This window comes from Strix aluco, chromosome 4 (assembly GCF_031877795.1).
Source record: "Strix aluco isolate bStrAlu1 chromosome 4, bStrAlu1.hap1, whole genome shotgun sequence".
In the NCBI taxonomy this organism is placed as follows: Eukaryota; Metazoa; Chordata; class Aves; order Strigiformes; family Strigidae; genus Strix; species Strix aluco.
In genome coordinates, this window is record NC_133934.1 from 67,121,988 (window position 1) to 67,148,318 (window position 26,331).

General features: G+C 45.7%; 1 protein-coding gene across 1 annotated transcript; it reads right to left on the bottom strand.

Annotated features, from left to right (window-relative positions):
• Positions 1 to 230: 230 nt before the first annotated feature.
• Positions 231 to 26,218, bottom strand: PURG (purine rich element binding protein G). Its single transcript, XM_074823441.1, has 2 exons — positions 26,147 to 26,218; positions 231 to 25,005 (listed from the first exon to the last, which is right to left on the bottom strand). The coding sequence occupies exon 2, from the start codon at positions 24,990 to 24,992 to the stop codon at positions 23,973 to 23,975; it is 1,020 nt and encodes a 339-aa protein (XP_074679542.1). The 5' UTR covers positions 24,993 to 25,005; positions 26,147 to 26,218; the 3' UTR covers positions 231 to 23,972.
• Between the last annotated feature and the right edge of the window lie 113 nt (positions 26,219 to 26,331).

A 26,331-nucleotide genomic window follows, 5' to 3' on the forward strand; every position in this document is an offset into this window, starting at 1 on the left:
TGATGATGAAAGACTGGAAAAAAAAAGGGCGTCAAATTGAAAAGCCCTGGGGAGATGAATGCAAGATAACCGAGAGAGAAACATTTATAGTCTGAGCCTCAGCTGAAATGATTTCCCCTCCCGGGCAGACAGATTTCCTTCTCGCCTTCATGGGAAGCACCCAAAGGAGAGCCGCCATGCAGGCACGTTGAAGGGGCAATAAATCCGATTATAAGAATCAGAGCAGACAGTTAAGACTACACAAGTAAGCAAATTTATTTTAAGACAGAACAAATATCGTGGCAAACAACAATATGCAAATTCAGTTGAGAACAGGGGTAAATATCAGACTTTGTTTTCAAATCGATATAAAATATACTCAGATTTTATTTTGTCCAAAAAGCAGCTCGCGTTGTTGAGGGGGGTTGGGAGGGGATGAGTCTGTTGATGCCATCCGAGGTGTGTGTCACCTGCAAAACCTCAGGCTCGGGAAATGGCTCCTCTGCCAGCAGAGATGAGCGATGCCAGGAGGAGATGGAGGTGCCTTTGGGAGCTCCGGCTCCCCTTGACTCCAATTTTCTGCCTCCATTCTCACAAAAAGCCAATTCTTGCCTCAAAGCAAGGGGCAGGTTCATCCCATCCGAGACCCTCGGTGCCCACCTAGCACCTATGTATGGATAGGGCAGTCACGGGGATGTCGTCTGCTTTTTACGGTCAGGCATCTTTGAAGGCACCTGCACCTCCTCTTCCTTGCTGGCTCCTGATGGATTGACCTCCTGTGGCCGAGCCCGAAAAGCCAGCGAGGGAGCAGCTCACCTCAGATGTCAGAAAAGCTGCTGTGGCATGAACGGGACAAAATCCCCTCCCGGCATGAAGGTGCTGGCGTGCTGCTTTCTAGAAAAGCCACCCCAAATAAAAGCAGACATAGAAAACATTAGATTGTCAATGATGCTTTGAAACAAATTCAAGTTTATCTTTTTTTTTTTTTTTGTGAGCGTGTGTGTGAGTGTTGACTTAATACAAACAGACAAGAAAGACGTTGTGAACTTCAAGCTCTGGATCGGCATGTCGTCAGTTAGCATCCACAGAAGCACCATCGGATACGGAAGAGTTAGCACCAGAGAGTTTGGAGGACCTAACTGATAACATGCGTCATTTGGAAAACCTGGGGACAGGTTGGGAATGGGTGGTGGGGGGACATGGTACAGTCCATTAGAAACAATACAAGGCAATTCATGAGTTTTCATACAGTACAATACAGTCACTGATCAATTAACCCTTTCAGTACAGTACATGACAAGTAACACTTTGCACCCTGTTAACACTAGGAAAGGAGGCTTTGAGCTGGAGGGAGGTGGCTGGTAGTTTAACCCTTCTGCCTTTTCATTTCAGGGTCTGCAGATTGCTTTGTCTGCTTTTTAAACATGCCTCCATCCCCCCCCAGCTCAGACAGCCCACCCCCAGCCTGGCTCCCAGGGGGGATGCGCTGGGGGACCGGGATGCCGCCAGTCCAGCCACCCACAGCCAGGTCTTCACCCAAATTGTCCTGGTTTGGTCAGGGAAATGGAGAGCCACCACCCCTCTGCCCTGCACCAGCCACCAAACTGATGAGAAAACCTCAAATTTGAGTTTCCCCCTGACCAAGTCTGGTGCCAAAACATGCAGAAAGGGTCCAGAGGTCAAGTCCAGACTGCCCCACAGCCAAACCCACTTCTTCCCTTGGGTGTAGTGAGAACAGGGTCCACTGGAAAAGTGCTAAATTACAGTACATTGGCATTTCCATATGTCAACTATTGAACAGCAAAACAGATTGTTTGAAAACAGAATCAGTATCGTACAGTAAGTTCACACTTAATTCTTCACCGTTTCTACACTTGTAACACATGCATTTTATTTCCATTAGTTGAATGCCAGTATGACCAACATCCTCCAGAACAATGATCTAACATTAAACAAAACTTCCTAAGAAAAATATTAAGCATCACATAAAGTTTCAGAAAAACCTGCTAATTAGCATCACAAGTTACTCAGATTTACATTTAGGAGTTTTCATGCCATGACTTTAAAACACCTTTTGGTTAATATCCTGGGGGGTGTGAGGAAACAAACCCAAAAAACAAACCAACCCCCCCGCCAAAAGGAACAGTTGGGAAACAATATATCTATTTATATGTATATACACACACACACATGCACGTACACGCAGATAGGTGCATGGGTGCATGCGCATTTTGAGACTGCTTCCTGCAATGCACAATTTGTTTTGATAAACTTGACTCATTTCAAGGGCATTTGCATGGGTCCAAAAAGACTTTGAAGGAAATGAACTATTGAAGTAAATTAAAAAGTCTCTCTTGGAGAAAAAAGAAAAGGTCAGTAAAACATCACTTGTGTGTCGTTACAATGCACTTCCCATGAGCTATCTGAAAACCCAAACAACTAAAAATCCCTACGAGAGCTTTTTTCCGCTAAAAGGTCCTTCCAAAGCAAGAGGTGCTGTGCTAGGCTTTGCATTCAGGCCTCATGTGTGCCATGCAGGAGAAAAAGCTTACTTTTACCTTCCTGAAGGACGAGATGCCAACTCCAAGGGGCAAAAAACTACACCTGCGGGGGAAAATAAATAAAAAAAAAAGGCCTGTTCCAATGTTTCTGTTTCTTGCGAGCTCAATTTCCAAGGACTCAAGGAGACTGGTGAGCTCGCCTGCGGCAGACTTTTTCAAAGGGTTCACCTATATCCTCGTGACAGTGAGTGGGATGTAGACTCTGAGTCACTGAGGTACTTTCTGAAGAGGCTGTCCCTTCGGCCACTATCGGTTTGGGGGGGGGTCAGATATAGCAGTGACATTGCCAGGCGCTATTTCTTTAAAGCTAGATTTGCATGGTTAATTTGGCTGGGGGGAGAAAGAAAAAGAAAAGAAAAATCTGGATTCAATTTACGTTTCCATTTTAAAATTCAATGATAGAGGATATAAGAGCATAATAATTCTTCCAGCTGCTCAAGGTTTGTGTTTATTAACCACCTTCATTTCCCACTGAATACCCAAATCCATGAAGGTCTATTGAAGAAGGAAGCTTGAATTGAACCCAAGCAAAACCAGCCACCAAAACTGGAGTTGGTCAAGAAAAATACTTCATCTGTTGCAACAAGCAAACCCAATGCACCTATTGGTTTTGTTGCTGAAGGTTATTTCCATGATGTCTGCTTGCTAGCAGTGAACGAGAAGACCTAATTCACTTCTCTCCATTCAAACTGATCATGCTGTAATTACAGGGTTTATCCATCAAACATCACCAGGGAGAAACTCCCACCAAGCACTATTGCCAGAGAAGGACTTGGATCGACTATCAGCTCATCACTGAGAATGAGCAGGAGTCCCAAGTGTGGGTACCCCAGCGTGAAGGCAACACAGCACTCTCGCGACCACCGTGATTTATTTGCTGCTGTGGAAAACCCACGATGGCCTTTAAAGAAGCAAAACACCATCAGGTGGTTGAGAGTGGACGGTTTGGGACATCAAAACCCAGATTATTCTGCATCCCAGGGATCATCATCCCATTTCAAATCCTAGAGATTTATGACTGTGTTTACAACAAACTCTACCCTACCAATTTCTTGCTGGCAAGGGAGCTTTGGTCCCCAACCATCTGTACTGAAATACCACAGGAATTTAACAGGAATAGCAATGCACATCTGAATTGCCTCCTAACACAAGACCTGATCAACTCCTAACACCGCTTTTCAAATTCAACAGCAAACCCCATGGTTATTATGCTCCATCTTCTATGCTCCATCATCTGTAAATCTTTTTACTTAAAAATACCTTTTGTAGTTTAAGCCCACAATCAATCTCAACAGCACTTTCAGTACAGGCACAATGATGGCTTTTATTGCAATGGCTTGAGCGCAGTCTTTATTGATACCAGCATCTCCGACTGGTTTTAACTTCGCCGTCCCGTGGACTTACTCTGCTAATGCAGACCAGGGTCTCATACCAAAAACAAGAGCTTCTGCCCTACGCTTCTCACTCCAGGTCTGCTTTACATCCTGCGGTCTGCTCAATTCCAAGTGTAAATTAGACAATCTTGCACCATCCCGATCCCTTTTGAGACTTCTCCTGTATCTTTGGTGTTTTTAAAAGTCATACGCTTGGGTCTCCAGATGACCTCAAAGTTTACAACAACCACGTCTGCCTGGACATCAGTGATTTAGATGTTAGTTCTGTTGTGTAAAATAAGCTTGAATGGGTTTAGTTCCCTAATTTATAAAATTGCTAACAGATATGTAATGGAATTCAGGCACCAGACAGTGGTCACATACACCTCAAAATTATCTTCTGATGGGCCCTAAGAAATTAACACTGTGCCTAAGAGGCTAAATAGACTGGGGAAAATAAACAGTTCAAAACTCAGTGCTAATAGTACTTACAAAAGTGCAGTGCTCAATATAGTCAGAAGCAAAGTGACTACTAGTACTTAAAGTGCTAGTTTCAAAGTCGGTTTGGTTCAGTGTCCGAAACACGGGTAGAACATGGGGGACAGCTAGGGGTGAAATTAAAAACAGACAGCACTGCAACTGCACATGCCACACCAAGAGTGCTTCAAATCACACCATTGCGGAGAGATGCATAATGCTACGGCTCAGCTTGTGAACACATACGAGCAAACGACTGACACCTTTTAGGTTACAATAAAGAACAGCTCCATTAACTCCATCACTACATACCCATTCAGAAAGCAAGTGGTCACAGCTTACAGAAAAAAAAAAACAAAACACCCCAAAACCAAGAGTCTCTCGGAACATTTACGAGTCTTTGCAACTATGATACTCAAAGTCTAGCAAAAGCAACCCTGGAAAGCCTGCCCAGTGTCTGCAACAAGCTTCGCCGACGCTTATCATGCACTTTATAGAGGAGTCATGCTGCAGACTACCTCCTTTTACACGCTATCTTACAGTTAGCCTATTTACCTATTTATTTGTGGTTTGCTTTTTTTTTTTTAGCTTTCTGACTATGCATTAAGCTGGCTTTTTTCTCTTAACCACCCTACCAGTCAAAGGACAATTAATGCAAGAACAAGACAACGAAGACAGTCTAGTAAACACTGACGTTCCTAACGTCCCGTCTTCATTTTCATGAAGGAAAACGCTCTGGAGAAGGACTTTGGATCAGCACGCTCCTGGAAAGAGGCTGGAAAAGGAGAATTCATTCTGATGGACATCGGGCACTTCCCCTTTCTCTCTTTAAACACACGCTTCCCACCAACTGCTCATCGCCTATTCCAGCTGCTAACATCTGCTTCTTTTGTTCTTTTGTGTTGAGCTGCAAGCCCAACCCTACCTTTATACTCATGCTGGAAAAGCAACGACTCCGCTTGCTGGAAAGAGGGTGCAGGAAATCTCCCCACTAAGGTCTGTGTTGGTCCCAGTCCTCACCCTGGGCTGGAAGCAGCTCTTTGCAAGCTGGGACATGCTCCAGCAGTGCCCTTCTGTGCCCTTGCCTTGGGAGCTCAGCACTTGTGAAAATAGGGTGTTTTCTCCCAAAATGAAAGTGCCAGATGAAAAAAGGAAAAACAGACCTTAAATTCTCACTATCTTTCAGTAGGAACCCCCCCAAGAAAAGGTCACTGAATAGCATAAGTGGCTCCCCAGGCCCCACATGCATCGCTGTCAGCTCTCCCAAGTGTTGTACAAGGCAACATCTGGCTGTCCAGCATCTGGTGTGTCTGAGACCGTTACAAATCTTTTTTATGGAGAAAGCTCTTTTTAAAACAAACAAAAATATCGACTTGCTGGAGTTGGCAGGGTATGTTGGGTATGCTTCAGGTACAGCTACAGACATTTTCCTCATCAGAGAGCAAGCACTAGGGAGATGTTTTTTCAGAAGCAGATAACACTAATACCCCAGGGGAAAAAAAGAGAGTTACAAATCCAGGTCACTTATTTCCACTACTGCCACAAAGACCTCTCTTTAAACAAGCAAAAAGCAAGGCGACTATGGATCTAGATCCACCTTTGCAGACATACAACTGTAAAGAAAGGAGCCTGGAAAAGATGTGGGAGCCTGAGAAGAGCAGTGTGAGATTGGCAGTGCCCCGCAGCGAGGAGGGCTTGTGATTTCTGCAGGCGTATGGTGGGAAAACACAACCATCTCAGTCCACAATCCAGATAAGAAAACTGCTGAAATGATACATCCAGTCTTGTTGCCAAAGCCAGAAAGGTCTGGGGAAAGTATATGAGCGTGTGTACGTAGTCACGACCCTGCCGTCCAGTGAGGAACAAGTCCATCAGCAAAGGAGAGCGAGTGCTATGGGGAAGTGTGCCAGCTTGCACACCACGGCTTTATCGTAAATGATGGTGGAGTCTTGTGGGATTAAAAGCAATTGTTCAGCATTATGCTGGGCAAAGCATCATCTTGCAGGACCATATGCAAGCCTGATCTTGAAAGACTGGCACATATCATCATTTTCTATCTGCAGGCATTGGGATAACATTTGGTTTAAGTACTGATGACCTCAGTGTTGAGACAAAACCAAACATTGTATGTACGGAAAACTTAGCAGTGTGAAAACTCCTGTACCAAAATCGCTCATTTTCCAGGTCTTTTTGTAACACGTTCTTTCCTGTCTTCCAATTGTAAGGATTTTTTGGCAGTTGATTTGGAAATGGATAATAAATCTAATGCTAGGACAATGCATCAAATTGCACAGTAATTTCCTGCACTGCTCTCACAGGGAAGTTTTCACATCATGTTGTATTTTTGCTGCTTTAGTTTGTCCCAAGGACACACCGTTGGCCACGTCTGAGACTCCTTGCAAATTTGCCTCCACCTGGACTGGCTGGCAACCCAGTTAAATTTTTAAAAAGAAAAGCTATTACAGGTTTTCTGGGAGAAAAGGTTGCATGCTAGCCCGTGACCTCACCTTCAGCCTGAGCTCTGGATTTTAAAGGCATTTGTAAAATCCTGCTTCAGCCGGAACGCTAGATTTTAATCTAAATATTCTTGGCAACTTTTCCAGTCTCCAAAAAACAACTCATTTGAAAGTTTATTAGAAGCAACGTTTTATTTTTGGAGGCAGAGGCTTTTGCTGTGTCGAAGCCTGCAGATATCTGTGCACCACAATTAAAAGCTGAATTTCAGCGGTGAATAAAGTGATTCCCAGACACAGCCTATTGCTGAGTAAAATGCAATCCCAGATTGCTCAGTATCAGAGGCGTAATGCGAACTGAAGATGCGGGGCCATTTTTAATTCTATGCTAATTATCGCAACAAAAAACAGATCCTGCAGCGGAAGACCAATTCCGGGAAGAAATAATCATCCATCTTTTGTAGTCCTAGCCGTGCTGCTCAAGAAGCAGCTTATTTACAAAATGGCAATCTCCAGAAAAAGGCTGTGTTATTGTTGCCTGAAAAAGCTATATATTCAATACGTACTGCTACTGTTCTGGGGGTGCTTTGCCTGAGAAATTCTGCTTTGAAACTAAATGCTACAAACTTCAAGTATGGGAAACTGCATCCTGTTCAACAAATACCAGCTGTAGGGCTAAGGCAATCCACCGTACCACAGAAATGATGCTTGGAGATCCCTGCTTTGAAATTCATGCTTTTGGTTTAGAGAAGGAAAATCATACGACCTTTCAATTATTTGTATGTTAAAAGATGCTTTCAATAAAAGCATCAATGATGTGTAAACCAAAATGAAATTCCAAATGGAGACTTTCTGCATTTTGTATAGTTACTTATACGTGGACAAGAAACATCTTTCCCCCCCACCCCGCACAAAAATATCCATTGTGCAGGATGACATTAAAATGCCCTTTTTTGTATGCAAGAAAGAAAAAAACAACATATAAAACCACGAACCTGCAGGGTAGTTGTGAAAGGGATGGAAAAAACCCCAAGTAGCAGGCATGCAATCTGTTTCTGTTCCCCCACGTACCATCATAGTCTCTGAAGAGGCTCTAACACAAGATTGCACTGCAAGACTATCTCATGGAGATGTGAACCGGCAATTTGGGTCACAGCCAAGCAAGACACCAAGCAAGCCTTCCCATTGCAGCAGTTTTTCCTTGACCATCAAGATACAGCCTTCACCAAAGAGCAAACATGTCCAGGGGAGCAATGTGTACGTGACAAATTTATTCATGGGGACCTTGCGACCACAGCTGCTGCTTCTACACGAGGATGCCACTACCATCAACTCGCTACTGCAGAAAGGGCTCTGCTCAGTGTTCTCTGTCTCTCCTTGCTGGGTATCCACATGCACTGCCAGACGTCGATGATGCCTGCGTCCAGCATTACAAGGCACGTTCCTGGGGGGGCAGCGGAATGACTCCAATACATTGCCCTGCTGTAATGATGGTGCCTGAAGACGGGAACATTGGACCACAGGGACCGCATGTTGAAAGCAAAACATTTTATTTCCATCGGTTAAGCTTCATAATGCACACTTATGAGTAAGATAGAGGTTATATGGAGATCACTTTGCTCACTACCAACTACAGCTTCTGGGATTAAATGCAGCAGCTGTTGAGCGGTGCATAACAGGACCAATGGAAAGAAAAAAGAGAATAACGTACAGTCGAAAAGGCGGGGGGGTAGCTTGGCAGAAAACAGTCCCCTAACTTAAAATTCAACCAGAAATCTTTTTTTTTCTGCTGTACAGAAAGCCACAGCATCCTAAACAACTGCTGACCAAGTACTGCTCTCAAAACGCACCCCTCCAACAAAACACCCATCTCAGCATCTACCACCTTGTACGGGTGCCACGGCCTGACACAACATGGGAAGATTGGAGGGGACCTCTTTCACTTGAGGGGGATGACACCTCTACAGTCAATGGATTGAGCCTAGGTGCAAAGCAGGATGCTGCAAATACAGAAGCTCCTCGCTTGTCTAATTGCAACTCCTCAGGGTACACAGGTGTTTATCGGAAATTTTGCATGGCCATGAGGGCAGAAAGGTGGATTACTGCTCGTATATAACCCAAATTCAGTGTGGTTGGCTAGCTCAGTGACAATGCTCCGCAAACGCTTGCCTGGTGTTGATTCAGATGTGTGATTTTTGGTTTGCTTTCTTTAAGTTTCCATGCCATGTTTTTGACAGTAAACGCCATTCTGAGATGGTTTCTAAGGAACATAAGTTTCTTCCAGCATGAATTATACCTTCAATCTAGGATCAAAAATATGGTTATCTTTCCTAGAGGTCAGAGGTCACAGAAAAGCTATTTTGGACCATCTACTAAAGAATCACTAACATAGTTTAACAGCACCAGCTTTTTTAGCACAAATCAGTTTACCTTGCAGCCAATCTTCTACAAGCAGCTTCAAATTACATCAAACCCTATCCAGAGGAACGCTCTGTTCTGATCTCCCCTTTCCCAATATTACAACTCTTATTTCACAGTAGTTTCTGCATTCATACAAAATTCAAAGGAGAGGGAGAAAATGCCTTCACTAGTAAAAGAGGACTCCAGCTACTGCTAAAACAAAAGTACTGATTTTTCTTCTTCTAGAAAACAAACTGCTTGGCTAGAAAGGTAGGAAGCTCTTGGAAGACTGAAAGGCTGGGGGAGGCTGGTGTTTAGGCTGAGGCAAGTGAAAAATACCCATGGCTTAGCCTCTTGCTTGTTCTCTTTTGCACAGTATCTTCAGCCTTGCTGAGAGGAAGAGGTTGGCATAGGTTTTGAACAACCACAGAGAGCACCTCTAGGGCTTATCACAACAGCTCAAGGGCTACTGTATGGAGGAGGAGGAGGATGAGCTTCACTTTGTGGAGAGCCTGATAAGGTGAGGAAATTAAGAGGACCTTTCAGTTGGTGCTTTCTCTTTCTCATCCTGTGGCACAGAGGGGCTGAAAAGGCTGCATCTCTCTGCAGGAGGGAACTTCAGAGCCTATCTCAGGAGGAGGTTTGGAGATATACAACGGGGGTGGTAGACCAGTCTACCTCAGAGAGTCACCATGCTCTCCAAAACAGCCTGCAAAGTCCAAGCTGTGGCTCAGTCTTCACTGTTACCTCTTGGCTCACGTCTCAAGAGCTTGCTTCTCTAACTTTCTGCTCCTCTTTTGGGGGACTTGCAGAAATACTTTGGGGGTGCCATCTTCTTCTTTATAGGTTAGCCTACATCTTTGCCAGGTTTGGAGTTGCAGTCCTTTCCTGTTCTTGGATCACCTCAGAAATGGTAAGAAGCCTGCTGTTGAAACCTTGTGAGGCTGCGGGTTGTCTAAAAAAGGGATAAGCACACTTAGGGAGGTTATCCCCACTTTAGAGGGTGTCTCCTATGAGCAAAAAAGAGGTGAGAGAAGCAACAGGTTAAACTGCATTTTGCTGCTGCAGGGAGAAGTGGGCATCACCTCTGCCTTACGCTCTGGATTGTGGGTTTTCTTGGGGATGCACACATATCAGCACAAAACATGCACTGCCAAATAAACTGACAGTTTTAAGCTGTTTTTCAAAGAAAAGTCTCTGTAATCTGCCTTCACCAAGATAACCCACAGTTAAAAGCTGGCAGCATCTGTGAAAATGTTCATCAGGTGACTCCAGCACCCGCCTCTTCTTTTTTTCTTCTATTTTTTTTTTAATAACATAGCTACAAGGAACTTATCACTTGTTAACTCAAAGGGTCACCCCCAACAGTGCTGAGGGATGACTGTGCTGGCATAAGCACAAAATGCAGTTACTGAGCATGGGGACCAGGATGCAGCAAGCTTATGTGCAGACTGCATGCTGGCACGTGCCAATCCCAGGACAGAAATGTCTGCACACTCTCCAAAGTGACTGCCTTACTTGAGCACCAGGCAAGTGTTAGAAGTCCCACGAGGCAGAAAAGGAAGGCTAAAATAGTTGGGCTCCTGCGGTATCCAGGATAAAGCTGATTATACCTTCCTTTTGTAGTTATACCGTGATATGCAATACGTGTGGTCCTGGTGGCTCCCTGCATCGTCACCCACTGCAGCAACTAGAGCCAGCACAGGACTGTAAGAGAGTAGACGGGAGACTTGGCAGAGGCACAGGTCTTATCTGAACACCTTCGTACCTACTTTGATGTGGGTATGCGTATCCCACATCCCTGAATTTACTAACCCACATCAAACCCTTGGGTCGATTCCCAAAGTGATGTGTAAGTGCCTTGCTGTTACACATGCATGAAAAAGTGACTCTAATTATTCTGTGACCAATTCAAATGTCCCGGGGAGGATGAAATCCTGGCAATGTTTAGCTCAGGACACATACTTCCAGACTGCAGCCTACTTCTGTGTTCAAAGAAACAAAATTAAGGTCACATGTAACAAAGGATCCAGGCACAGCCACGAGTTGTGGCGAGCCCCACCATCCATGCAATGGCTGCAGAAGCAGATGAGAGCTGCAGAACAAGATGCCTTTGGTCCCTAGAATGGTTAAGGCCAAAACATACCAAAATAGACACAGAGGAAAATGACTGCCTGTGAAAAATATAACCAGCTACGCATCTTTTTGTTCTACATTGGTTGCAGCATTTCGCAAACACATGGGGATGGAGGGAACCGAGGCACATCTCGGCTTTGCACATTTTCAGAGAGCTTCACAAGCAACAGCTTAAAAAAAGGTGGTGAACTTCTGAGGAAAAGTCTGATTTAGGGCTCTCGAGCCAGGCTGCCCATGAGACATGAACTGGACTGATAATACTCAGTGGTCAAACTGGGAAAAGGAACAGCACAGCCAGGATGAGGCCCTGCAAGCAAAGCAAGAGGAAAATGTCCCTATACATAGAGCAATATAAACATCTATAGGGGTTCCTACCTACGCTGCTTTTGTGAACTTGACATTTGCAACCAGACCGAGCAAGAAATAAGATGCCAGTTTAAAGGATATGTTCTGAGATAAGAAGTAGGAGGTTTGGTTCACCTCGTGAAACATGGTGCCTATTCTCAGCTTTATAAGTAAGTGTTTGAGCCAAAAAACTCTTTCCCTAATTTTACCAGGATGGGGGGGACTATTAAAAATGTCTAAATTAAAAAACTTCACCACTAACTACAATGATGTGCACACAACCCTGGGAAGGGTCTGACAAAACTTTTTATATCTCAGAGAGAAAGGAAAGTGATCAATCACATCAACAAGAAACATGCTACAGCTTTAATAGACTTGAAAGTAAAATAATTTTGATGATTAGGGGTTGAACAGGAGATGAACATGTTAAATTGACACCAGCTGACAAAACGCCCTTGCCAGAGAGCTTTTAGAAGCTAGAAACACATAAATGGTTTAGTCAAACAAACTTTTAAGACTGGCCCTTGGGTTTAGCTCTTCCCCTGGTATTTACTGTTGTGAATTTGCAAAAGCATCGGAGCTCAGAGAAACACAGCAGTCTGCCCCAAAATCCTTTGCAGATTGGAGGACTAACTAGTAGACACAGGTACACTAGTATAATCCTGCACCTGCCATGAAAGGTGAAGAGAGAAGAAAGGCATTCGGCATGTGTTAACTGAGTTATAGGATCTAGGATAAATACTACTGCAAAGAACTGAATCAAAGCCTTGCCCTCTGTTCTTGGCTGTCAACGGCCTCTGCTCATACCTGCTGCGAGACCTAGTTGGGAAAAAACTCTTTTAAAAGTGGCACCAGCACAATGCTACAGTTTACTGGTGTCTCAGCAAAGTGACTGTCCTCGGAGGCAGCTCAGTTCCCTTGCAAATATCTGTTCTGACCAGCACTATAAAGATCTTGGGAGTGTTCAAAAACCCAGAAGAAAAGAAAAAGCAGCTATTGTGAATGCATCCCAAAGAGAAATACATCTGTTGACTGCACACTGAGTTTCATTTAATCCAGAGTACTGCTCTGTCACCTCTCCTCTGCCTGAACCGACATGCTGTCTCTGGCCTTAGATTCCCCCTGCAAGCTTCCCAGAGGAGAGATGGTCTTTTTGCATCAGGTAGTTCCCAACCATGCAGCAGCACAGCAAACTCCTCTATGCTATGCTCAAAGAAAAAATGACAATTTGCAAAGCAGCAGTGGTCGAAGGGGAACTTCCAGACACAAAACATCTTCTGCTCAACACCAATTACCGAGGGAAGCAGTGGGAGTGATGCAAACGCCAGACCTGCCCCCCTGCGAGCCCTGTGGTTTGCTCCCATGCTGGGAAGCTGTCGGGGTCTGCTGCTGCCAGCACATGACACGCTTCAGCTCACCCTTTACAGCGTTAACGTAGAACAGCAGGGATAATTAATTTATGTTAAAAATACCAGGACTGCATTGGCACATTCAGCCTTTCCCTGAGGAAGAGGAGGGAAGAAAGACCAACTGCTGCTTGACAGATGTTAGTCATATGCTTAAATGCACTTCTGGAAGGCGCTTGGATATACGTGTCAAGCGATTATAAAGCAGTGTGAGAACCTGCATGGAACAGGAGGAACTTCTCTACAGTTATACCTACACAAAACTCTCAGATCTCCTTGCACTAAAAATGTTACTAAGGAAAATCCAATTCACTTTCAGTGTGGCTGAAGCTTCTGGGAGTTGGAAAAAAAACCTCAAAACAGGGTTCTTCAGGCAGTTAGCTGGCATGGCTGGGTGGGCACCACTTGCAGCACAGCCGGGAAGGAGATGGTGACACAACCATGTTAAGACAAGGTAGCTGAAGGGCTTTCTGAGCAGCGTAACATATAGCTCCCCACCCAGGAAACCAATAGAGGGGCTTAAAACTTTTCTGGAGGAAGGAGGGACATCCCTGTGGAAGATCGAGCCACCTGGGACTGAATGCCAACACAAAGTGTCTTGCTCACTTGGGGATAATGACCTGATGCTCTGACTCTTGTTCAAAGGAGAACGAGCTCTTCCTCTGCTAAGTGTTTTACTGCGGGAAAGACTGTGAAAAACTGAAATTCAAGTGCTGGCCACTTTTGCTTTGAGATCCAATTTGTAACTGACGAGTAACAGCAGTGCCGAACTAATGCTGCAGAAAATCAGAAAGCCCATTAGATGTTAGAGGAGGGAAAGATGGAGCATGAGCATGAATGACAAAGGTAGAGAGGAAATGGGAGAGGCAGAATGAGCAGAGAGGAGGGCCAATTTGACAAAAACATAGTTAAAGCTAGCAAAGTTCATGTAAATATTTTGGTGACTATTCACATTATTGCATGACGAAAACACACTTTGCAACAATCCTTAGAGATTTGGGAACACAAGGGAAAGCTGATATTTCCAAATAAATTGGCATAGGGAGCTTATATTGTCACTAGATACCTTCTCTACGTTTGTGTTTAAACAGGTATCTTGAAAGTGCTAGAGTTACTGCTTCTATGGTGAAGATGGAGTGTCATAATATTTAGTATTTAGGAGGATATTTAATATTTAGGAGAATGCCTGTTGATGGGGTATTTTTTCTATGTCCGATTCAGAAATAAGCAGAGGAATGGATGATAGATGGTGCTCTGCCACCCCACCACATACAGAAAAGTTTTCTATTACAAAGCTTTGTGAAAAATGTGTGCTCTGGTATTTTAATAGTCTGAATTTTCTAAAACTATTAAAGAAGTGCAAGAACTACTGTACAGACAGACAGTGAGAAAGGACTGTCCTGGTAGTGGCTCTACCAAAGAGGACCTGGGAGGACATAGAGTTACAAACTGGTCTGGAGGCAGCATGTACGCTGTTGCAAAAAACCAGCATATTGGGTGTACAAAACCTTGTCTCATTTGCAGTCATTCCACTCAAAGCTGGTAAGATTGCAAAGAAAATACCTGTCCTGATTTTGGATTCTGTAATTCTGGATTCACGAAAAAGACAAGACTCATCAGAAAGCAGCAAGAACATGACATGGGCTAAAAATTACCCTTAGTGGAAGGCTTTGTATTTGCTTAGACAAGGATGCAGAAGAGACCTGACAACAGTCTTTAATTATGTAAGAGAGCTGCAGCGAGGAAAAGAACAAACTGTTTCCATAACTCCTCTCAGGAGCATGGCCTCTAAGGCAAAAAGTGATATAATTAAATAGAAGCAAGGGGCACATGGGCTGGACAGCAGGAAAAGTATCTGAGAGTAAGCAGGGCGTACCACTGAAACAGCTTGTGGAGGGAGGCTGGGAATGTCAATCACTGGAGATTTAAAAGAACAGATTTTTCCCAGGTTGTTCAACTTGGGAAAAATATAGATGCTTTTTGCTGTGTGGACCCTGAAACATACTGTTAGAGGCACCTTCATGCTTGCAAATTTAAGTTTAGAGTCAGGTAGGTTACTCCTTTGTAACTTTCAGCAGACTACTGAGCACCAGCCTGGCTGAAAATCAGTGTGAGGAACAGGGCGGCTTTAGCTAGTCCCACCTCTGAAAGGGTGACCAACCCGTCTGATGTTCTCCATAGGTCCCTGCCAGCCCAACTGTAATACATCTTACACAGTGTCCTCTCATCCTCCTCACCCTTAGACTTTGGTCTTTCCTCCTTCTCAGAAGGGAAGTTGGAGGTGGAGTTCTTACAAGGCTTGTGAGACTCCATTCTGGACTGAAAACCCAAATCTATTGAACAACCTGGTGTTAATGAATAGTATGCCAATATAGCTTCATACAAAACAGCAGAGAAAAAAAGTTGGAAAACCAAGCAATCAAAGGTCAGGAAGTGCCAGAACTAAGGATTATCTGAGTAACCTCAGTTCTGACTGCTTCGGACACATGCACAGAGAGCTTAATTGTGCAATCTCTTACAACTTCCCCTCCTCCTCTAGCATATGGGTTTCTTTTTCATTCATCGTTCTGTATGCAATCCAAGCCTTACCTATGCATACCTTTCAAACACTGCATACGTATCTACTCAGTACACGTCACAGCAAATATATTCTTGTTTTGCTTTTGGAGATCATCAGTATTGATCACCATCAGATCATCACAAAAACTCTAACGCCAAATGAACTCATCTTTACCAGACCCCTTTGAGGTAGGGAGGTATCATTCACCCCGTTTTATCGGTGGGGAACATAGGCACAGGCAGAATAAAGCCAAAGTGATCCAGCCTCCATTATCAGGAGGCCCAGCTTGAGATACTGACAGTTTTTCCAGAGTCCTCGCAATTATTAGGGCACTTCACTCGTTCAAAGCACAGCTTTCAACAGCTGTTAACACCGACAGCTTCTGTACATCAGACCTCAGAGTACCAACGCTGGTGCCCAGGAAAACAAAGGCCATAAAAGTGGTGATCATCTGCAAAGAGTCTTGTTAAAAATGACACAAACCCCTTTGCAAAGACAGGCACAGAGTTTGTTTCTTGAAAGCCACTTTCTTTCCCTCTGATCCCCACCAGCCTTCACCAACACCTTTCTTCTGAAATGGAAAAAAGCAGCTGCCCCATCAATAACATAACCCTCCATCACGCAGCCCCGGCTAGTTCTTGGAGCAGGAGACAGTCAGAGCAGTGTGCAGAGCAAGGCTCCAGCGAAAAGCATGTGCAAGCATCCATGAATTGGGATGGCATGAGCAAACCTTACAGGCCACCAACACTTCTATGTTCCCCTAAGCTTCTGCAGATATTCCCAGGCAAGCCTCCCCACACAGTAAGAGCCAAGCCACTTGAGTCTTAAAAAGCAAGCTGCAGAAGCTGCTTGGCCCCGATGGGTTTGTCGGCAAGACTCAACGCTTGCAGAGTGTGTTACTGCCAGACAGATGTGCCGCATAGAAGAAGAAGACCCAGCCAAAGAGACCCACCCTGGTGCCCGAGAGGAGCGTTAGGATCCAGGCTCTCTGCCTCCTTCCCCAGCTCTGCAGGACTCCAGCACTTACAGTGCCACCTATTCCTCCTACCGCAGATAAAACCATCGTCATGCTCTGCGACTCCCTGGAGCACGAATCTTGTCTTTGCTTCCCTCCGCCTCCTCCTGCCTTTTCGTTCCTCTGCCTCGGTGGGAAGCGCTTATCTCTGCGCTTACTCCCCCTCTCCCTCCACACCGTGCCAACAACATGTGCTCGGAACAACGAGCAGATGGGAATACTTCTAAAAGCCTGAGGTTAACCCGTGTCTTTTATCCCACATACTCTCTGCTGTTTTGAAATGCAGATTCTATTGCACGCAATTTGTAGTATAAAGATTTAACATTAATAGTATAGTATGTTGATATTGCTTGTGAAATCTATCTCCCTGCTTGTATTGCACGTTGAACATCTCTGATACGGAAAAGAGAAAAGACAGCTAACATTTCAACGTCTCAAAAGGGAAGGACCTATTGGAAACAGGAAAAAAAATACTATTTTTAATATGTATATGCATATGTATATATTTAATATTCCTCTCTCCCTTCTCTCCATGTTAATTTGTGCATCACATACAAATTCACAGATGTTATATCATCACTGTGCTTAGTGGGGTTGGGCAGAGAGCCTTAGCTTTAGCTGTCTTCCTGCAACTGACATGAGGGCAATCTTTTCCTCCAATTAATCTCTGCATAGCAAATGATCAAGATGAAAAAACAGCTAGATGCAGACTTCTGCCTGCAGGATGGATTTTCCCCACTGCAGTTAAGAAATCCATCTGACTGGTTGCATCTCCAACCGACAACTCCAAGGCGGGAGCCATTATCCTGCCCTGTTGAATACTAGTATGTAGGATGGGTCTGAAACACCTAAAAGACAGAATATGTCTTTTTTTATTTATGGTGGCTAATCTGTACAGAGCTAGCAGTTTCCATGTGCCACTCCAAGCATCGTGAGGTAGTCTGTCAATTAGGAAGATGAGCTGGGAAACCATTAATGATGATTTGATTGGGGTGGCTGCCAGGTACCTCGAGGCTAGGCCCATACCTCTGGGATAGAGTACAAACACAAAACAGGTCCAACAAGCATGAAAAGGCCAGAAGGTCATCCAGCATACACCTTTCTAGAAGTTAATGTACCTAAGACAGCCCAGAGGCTGCAGGTTCATGTTCAGCATGGTGCCTCAGCATGTGGAAGGAACAGTCTAATTACAACCATCAGAGAAATGCCAAAACGAAGTCTACCTTCTAAAACTTCAGTTTGTGCTTTGACATTTCTGGAAAAGCAATTTTTAATCCATGTCATCTATCAAGAGTTCCTGACACTTTATTTTACCTTGATGCTTTAAAATACTGTTGCCTTTATGGAGGTACAGGTGGGGAACTGATCATGGGCGCGGCAAAATATTAGGAAGAAAAATCAATGTCAGTCCATGAAAGCTCCTGCAGATTTTGGAAAAACAGAGTGGCAAAAGATCTGGCTTCAGCTTTTTCCAAAACACCCAAGTCCAGAAGCACCTTGTCCCCTGGCTGGGGATTTTTTCCTGTTGTCATGACAGAATTCAGACATTTTTAGGCAAGATCGGATCACCCCAAAACATCCCAAAAAGCCATGACTTTGTGGCACTGACAGGCAAAGTGATAACGAACTGCAAGTGTGTAGGACGCAGAGGGCAATGGAGACCCTTCACACGAACCACAGGTTTCACTTCTACAGAGGAGAAAAAAGCCCAACGGGTGAATCTTTTTTCTCCAGATACTCAAATTTGCTTGGTTTTGCATCTACACAATGAAATTTTAATGACTCCAGATGAAAGTGAAAGGACAGAGAGGTTAACAGAAGACATCACCACACCAGTATTAATAATGTAATGATGATACAGCCATTGCCCAACAGCCAGGAAACAACTTGTGTGTATGGCATCATCCACAGGTACAAGGATGGCTTAAACCTATTGCCACCTCAAGCCACTGCCAACACGTCCATCCAAGGGGACAAGGTCCATGGTCCCAGCCTGCTGGGCATCTATGGGAATGCATCATGCTCTCCCAGGAAACCTTGGGTACGCTGGACAAGCTTTGCTCCCCAATGCAAGCGTTCACGCTGGCGGGACAATTTGTTTCAGCAAAGGCTGTGGGGCGACAGCCTCGCTTCGGTTTATGCAAGTAGATTATGGTATGTCAAGTGTAGCCTTTATTTCCACTGTTACTTGGATAAACTCTTTATTTCAAATACAACCTTTACTTGAAAAGGTAGGGGAAAGGTGAATTTTAGACATCACAACGTTAAGTAATTAAAAATAAAGGGCATTTTAATTTTGGAGGAAGCAGCATAGAAAATTAAACAGAACATATACTTTTCTTTAAGAATTATCTTATAAACTGTGTATATATATGGTATGTACAGCAAAAGTATGAACGCCATGGAACTAGAACTGCTTATTAATTAATTTTTGACCTGGTGCAAAATCTGCCCAATAAAAATACACAATAATAAACCCTTTTCTGCTATAAAAATTACTACGCTTGGATAAAAGGGCTGCAAGTCAAGTAAGCAGTAGGCTTCCTAACCACTACCAACTCCACTCCCTGTGAGTTTAGGTCACTTCAATAGGCCATAGGGGAAAAAAAGTGATGCAATCATTAGATTATGACATCTTTAGCAGAAAAAAAGTGTGCTGACATTGATTTTGGTAACTGCTTGCGCTTTTTTTGTATAAAGGACAGGTTTTTAATACTCCTACTTAGGATTTTATGAACATGGTAGTACAGGTTTGCGGAGCCAGGGGACTGTAAGATGGCATTGAAACACAGTGTGGCTGGCAGTACCTGCAGCTGCCTCTTTACAGCTCTCACCTCACCTCAACAACACCTCCAAGGAAGAGTTTTGCCTTCTTTTGACTACGTTTTCCCTTTCAGCTTTGCCAAAAACCTAAGAGATGAGAGTGCTTAAAAGCAGAAATCTTACAAGGGCCGTGACGAACAGCACGTAATCAGCTCTCGGTGAAATAATGTGTTTATCCAGACTGGTAGTAGGAGAAAACTGCCCCCTCTTTAGACCGCATACTTCAGATAAATAAGATTATTTTGCTACGAGCTACTACAGGCTACAATATACTCACATAAATATATTAATGCCTATATGTGAATATGAATTTGTATATATTGGATACAGATAAGAAACACTTACGACGACGAGTAGATTACCAATAACCGCTGCAGCTTCTTGCTGGATAAAGTCTGTCATCCAGACTTGACGCGATGAACCCGCAACAGCAGGTTTTGCCATCTCCTCCAGAGTGCCTGGAGGGTCACCCTCACCACACCAGTGCAAAACACTTCCTGACCCTTTGTTAGCACACCCCTGCCTCCGTACTTTACAGAGAAGGATGGCTCGATGGGCTGGACTCAAAACAAACCCCCCAGCTGCAAGGTAGAGGAAGCCCTCGCAGCCCCTTCCACCCGGGATAAGCTTTTTAGGGACTGCCCCAGCTTCTGCACCAGCATCGGGGAAAGCCAAGTACAAGGGAGCTGCTGGACTTGACTTTGTCGAGACTATATGTGAAAAGCTTGGGTTTAAGCCTCGACAGCAACACTGAGGGCCTGATTTGCAGAAGGGACGAGGAGCTGCAGCAACGGCAGAGCTGAGGATGCTCAGCAGCTCTGCAAATCACAACTTAAAAAAAAAAAAATCATCCCACTCTTGGTGGTTTGAGAGGATCCTCAATATAGCGCCTGTCCTCCTCTAACATAGGAGCGGAGCTGGACCAAGTAAGTACGATAGCTCTCTAACAGACACGTGCATGCAGGAGACGACTTCTTTCAGCATTAGACTATGTTACCGAAGCATCCCCTTACCAGAGCGGGAGCAGAAATGTGCTCCTAGTATTATTTACACAATATAAAGTGCATTACGATTTAATTATTGAACTGACAGACTTTCTGCCGGGACCATACAATTTTGAAACAGAGGTGAGGGCTTGAATAGGAAATTCTCTCATGAGAAAAAGAGGTTCAGACTGGTGCTCTTCACCCTGTCCTCCTAAGGATTGTTTTTGGCCGTTCTTTCTAGTGCAAATAAGCTTGTGTTTTCTCAAGTTTAAGGGACATGGCAGTTTCAGGGCATCAGGAACGAACATTTAAAACGCATTATGGATTCGGCATTCCCGAGCATCTTGATGGGCCCTTTTGCACGCAAGCAGCCCGCCTTATCGCCACTCTCAGAAGCTGAAGACGCGCTGCCAAAAATAACAAGGAACCCATTTCCAAATCTCACCATTAAAAGCCTTGCATTGCTACATTTCGAGTGAGTCTGTATTACCCTCCAGAGACAACATCTGCAAACATCGGTGCTTTCCACTGCAGTGGAAACCCGTGGCTAGTGGTTTACCCATGGGTGATAGGCTTATGAACGTGACGATCCCCATCCAGTTTTGGATACTAAGGTGCATCCCGCGTCAGGGGAGTAAATGCATTAGTGGATCCTACGGGATACCTGCGTGCCAGAACCAAGCCCAACCCGGTAGGCAGCAGACACTGAATTCCTGGGTGTTATTTACAATAAACGAATGCCATCGGAAGGCCAATTCATTAACAGAAGATAAAGGTTTTTTAAAAACAATGGGCAGCACTAAGGAAAGCCATTTTGCATCTTTTTTTCTTTTAAAACGGTGAAGAAACTATCCCTTTCCAATCACTTTGCCCGTTGCAAGTATTTTCCTCACCAACGCTACAGGAACACAGGGAAGGCATGATCACTTACAACACACGCGGTCACTCGGGCTAATTCCAACATAGGAGCTTTTACAATACCTTGAGACAAAGGTAGGCTGGGACTGGGAGATGTCAAGCTCATAGGGGAGGAATGCCACATAGAAACGGGAAGGAGAGTGTAAAAAGTTTGTACATTCATAGCTCCGGTTTGTTGGAATATAAGTTAATTTTTTACTCCAGGCACTGTGACGGGCAGCAGCAGTCAGCAATATGCTAACGTACACATCAAGGACTCATTCACTAAATTCTGGTTTCACACCAATAAAAGGATATAGTTATTTTAAAGTTGGTTTGTTTTTTTTTTTTTTTTAATTGACCTGTTAAAACCATTGGGACCAAAGCCCTAAGAGCAATGATGAACCAATATGTTTAACCTCCAGCTGATTCATCATGGTCCGCTAACTGTTTGAGTGGTGGAGCGAGAACATCTCTCCGAGAGTTGAAAAAGTACCTAAAAGAGTGATCTATGCAGAAATGGATGGGAGTTTTTGACACTAAGCCAAAAGCTTGGTTGCTGTAACCGTTATGTGTGGTTTTACCTAAAGGGGGAATCACCTAAAACAGTGAAATTAACTTTCTTACTTCTTGTCACAACCGTAACATTTTCCTAAAGGTTCTTTGGTGACTTTGGTGCAAGCTTTTATTTTTTTTCTTTTTTCTTTTTTTTTCTTAAAGTTAAAACAGATCGACTAGTTTTAGTACCCAAACTAAAGTCCAGATTATCCTCTTGGTTCCCACCCCTGCCTCCCCAACTTTTCTCGTTATGGTTTATGACGTTAACAGGTAATAGCATTTGATTGAGTGTGGCCATTCAGCGTGCAGGTGGGTCCAGACTAAGATCGATGAACGGTCTGGTTGGAGATAAATACGTTTCTCAACAGATTAAAAAAAAGAACATTTAACGGTTGCATGGCAAAATAGCTGGTTCACGTGCACACTAGGCCACTCTGTAAAAAAATGATTCAAATGATTATAAATATCTGATTAGACACAGTAATGCCTACTTAAAAAAGATCTTAAAGGCGGGCAACACGTTACTGGAAGTACTTGGAGCTCAACCAAATTCCCACTGGTTTCAGAGGGGAAGGAGCTGGTCGCCCAAGGCTAGAAAAGCCCCTTATGTTTTAAGTATTCATGTTTTAAGAAATGACAAAAAATTTTCAAAACCTTTCACCAACCTCTGAAACAGGTAATTGTACACATTTTCCCTCCAGGCAGAGAGTTTATATCACGAGATGTAAAATTTACGTTACAGAGACTTTAGCGGGACGACACTGAAACCTGGGTGGGGGGGTTCGGGGATTGAATTGCTTGATGACAGTCCCAGCTCTGACCGGGTGGGAAGAGGGTAATGGCAGGGCACAGATATTATCTCCTAACACCACCTGTAAAATCAGCATGACAGAATACCCAACGTGGTGTTAACCACGGCTTCCGAAATGCACTACAGGTTAAGTATGAGAGAGATGCCTTTTGTACACAAATCTAATGGTGCACCAAACCCCACAAAGGTCTTTCTCACAGCAGGAGAAAAACACCCAGGTGTTTTCCTCGCACAGGTAATATCACAACCACATTAATCTCATGTCTGGGAGAGAAGCTGGGAGCCTTGGTTGTGGTGGTCCCTCCACCTCCAAATCCCCGCTCCACAGCTGCCTGCTGGAACCCATAACACCCCTAATACAAAAATACCTTTGGAAATTATGGACAAATGCATTAAAAATTAAAAAAAAATCACCAGCCTCACATGGGCAGAACACATAGATGAGGAGTGGGTTATTATTCATTGCCATTAATTCAGAAGGCTTAGCACTCGAGTAGAGCTTTGCTATTCTGGGATACTTGGGTTATACGGTCAGCACAAAACTATGAAATGAATAAGAAAACTTCCATTCTTCACCAGCACGTTATAAAGGTCTGACCAGTTATCAAGGTTTTACCCACACAGAATATCGTTTCAAACGCAGTAACCAGCATATGCCAATTTTAAAACCTCTACCTCTCCTCATACACACACCAGCAATTCACATGAAGTTGATTTTTGTCGTAAATGCCCTAGAGCTATGCTGCTCAGCCTTTTGACCAAGTACAGGCAGAATTCAGTCCCGGAAAACCCATCATAAGCAGAAACTGATACATTTCAGCATAAGGTTTGGGGGGTTTTTTTTGTATCACGTTGAAGTGCAACACAAGCCTTATCTAGACTATTTAAAGGTCAGAGTGCTGGATTTTTTTTGTGCTGATACGTGTACTTCCATAGTCTTCAACACTCGAAGCAGCTGACTCATACGGACTCGGGAGGTTGGTACTTTCGTAAGACATACGGAGATGTTTTGGGCATAATTTAACATGATAACCAGACTCCTATAACATTACAGACTGGAGTTAGCAAGAACTACCAGAAAAGGACTTTACAAAAAAATGGGGCAACTTGAAATTACTATAGGTCAGTCCCTCTCACCAATTTCTATTTGTTTTGTTTTGTTTATTTTGCCAGACAGCCAGTCCAATGCACTCTATTCGAGACCCTCTTGCTCTTCACCACTGTCCCCTCTGGCATCCATTCTTTTTTCTTTATGGCTGTTGTAAATTCTCCTCATCTCTTCTTCGTACTTGATAAAATTTTCCCCAAACCGTGTCCATGCTTTGTATGGAACCGTGATGGTGTTACGGTAGGGCGGCCTCACCTCACTTACCTTCAGGAAAATGCCGTACCTGTTGGATCCCACGTCGAAGTAGAAGCGCTTGTTGTCCACTCGAAAGGAGGTCCCCTCTGGGAGCTCCGGGGGCTCGTCACCTGCCCCCCGGCGATCCTCTATGTCCCCATCGCCATATTCTTCGATCAGCTGGACCAAAGCATCCCTGAACTCAATCATCCCTTGCGCTGGAAGGACAATTGTCTGCTCCTGTCCCAAGCTGTGACCAAAATAACCCATCATGCCAGGTCCCCTACTCATGGTTTGCCTAATCCGCAAGAAGCGCCCTCGCTGATTCTCCTTCAGGTCCAGGTAATACTTTCTGTTGTCCCTCTCGATGTACTCTGTTTTGAGGACGCTGTGAGGGTGCTCTTCGGAGCCGACAGACATCGGAGGTGAAGGTGGCGGGTGCTGCTGTCGTCTCCGGGGATGCTGTTCTTTGCCATTGCTGTGCTCGTGCCGGTGACTGTGGCCGCCTTTCAGGCCCAGGTGGGCATAGTGCTCGATGAAGTCCCCCAGGCAGTCCTTCAGCTCAGCGGCCACAGACAAGGAGAGGGTCAGTTTGCTTTTCCTGATATTGTCCTGCCTGCCTCTTCCTATCCAGACCTCAGCAATCTTCAGGAAGCGGCCTCGGGAGCTCTGTTTCACATCCAGATAAAATCGCTTCTTCTGGATGTCCACCCTCTTGGAGGCCAGCTCCTGGATCTCCATGCAGCCCCCCTGGGAGGAGGCCGGGTAATGGTACTGCTGCTGGGACTGGGAATAAATGCTCCTGTGCAGGCCAGAGCCTCCCAGGTTCCTTCCTCCTCCTCCTCCTCCTCCTCCTCTCCCTCTTTCCATCTTTACCAATCAGCTGGAAATAATACATAACAGAGACACAGATGACAACATCAGCATCAGGGGCCTGCTCGGCTTCTCAGCAGCGTCTCTGTTCAGCGCTGCTCTCCCTACAAAGACGCCTGCATCTATCTCGGCTGCCACAGCACGCAGCATCGCAGCAAAAGGATCCCGGGTGCTCTTCCCCTCCCCTGAGCCAGCTTCTGTCGGCCGGCCACGTCCTCCCAGACAAGGAAGCGGCACGCTGGCCCGGTACCCTCGCTGTCTGTTCCTCCCCCCCCCGCCCCTGGCAGCCCTCCCTGCCCTGCAGACCTCCCCATGCCCCCCTGGCCCAAGCATGGCAGCCTGCCCCCCAGCCCTGTTCCTCTGGCACTGCAGACCCCTCCAGCTGCTACACTGTCCACTCCCCTGCAGTGGGGAGCCCCGGGCGGGGGGTGGATTGGGGTCCCCCCGTTGGGAGGTGATGTCTACCCCCGACGGGGATCCCGCTCCCCGCTGCAGGGTCTTCCCCCATGCCGCTGTGTTTTCCCTCCATCATCCGCCTCAGCCCTTCCTCCCCAGGGCACTGGGGGGGCATTGGAATCCTTTCCAGCACTGCCCTGCTGGCCCCCAGTGCCCCCAGTACTGCCCCTCCAGTACACCCAGAGCCTCAATACTGCCCTCCCAGTGCCCCCCATCGCTGCATCTCCTGTCCAGTATCCCCAGAGCTTCACCTCCTTCCCCCCCGATACTGCTCTCCCGCCGCCAGTACTGCCCTCCTGCCCCCGTCACTGACCCAGTATTGCTCGCCAGTGCCCCCATCACCTTATCGCCTGCCTCAGTGCCGCCGGAGATTCACCTCCTGCCCCCCAGCGCCCCAGCACTGCCCCCCAGTTCCCCAGCACTGCTCCCCAGTGACCCCCATCACTGCATCTCCTGTCCCAGTATCCCCAGAGCTTAAACTCCTTCCTCCCCAGTGCCACCAGCACTGCCCTCCTGTCACACCAGTGCCCCCATACTGACCCCCTGCCCCCCCAGTGCTCCAATATTGTCCCCCAGTGCCCCAGGATTGCCCCCCCCGTGCCCCCCCCACCGCATTTCCTGCCTCATCGCTGCCCCCCGCCACCCCTCCGGTCCCGACGCTCCCCCCAGCACTGCCGCCCCGCTCGATCACTCACCCCACAGCGCCCATCGCCGCCGCCGTTGCCCTTCAGCCGCCGCCGCCACCGCCACCGCCACCGCCGCCGCCGCCGCCGCCGCCGCCGCCGCCGCCGCCACCGCCCGCAGCCGGCGGCCCCGCCGCCCCCCCGCCGCGCAGAGCCACGGGCTGGCGCACCCCCGCCGCCCGCTCCGCCCCGCCCCG

Bases quoted from the DNA above. Each gene is read 5' to 3' on its own strand.
- PURG (XM_074823441.1), bottom strand. From the start codon at position 24,992: ATGGAAAGAGGGAGAGGAGGAGGAGGAGGAGGAGGAGGAAGGAACCTG.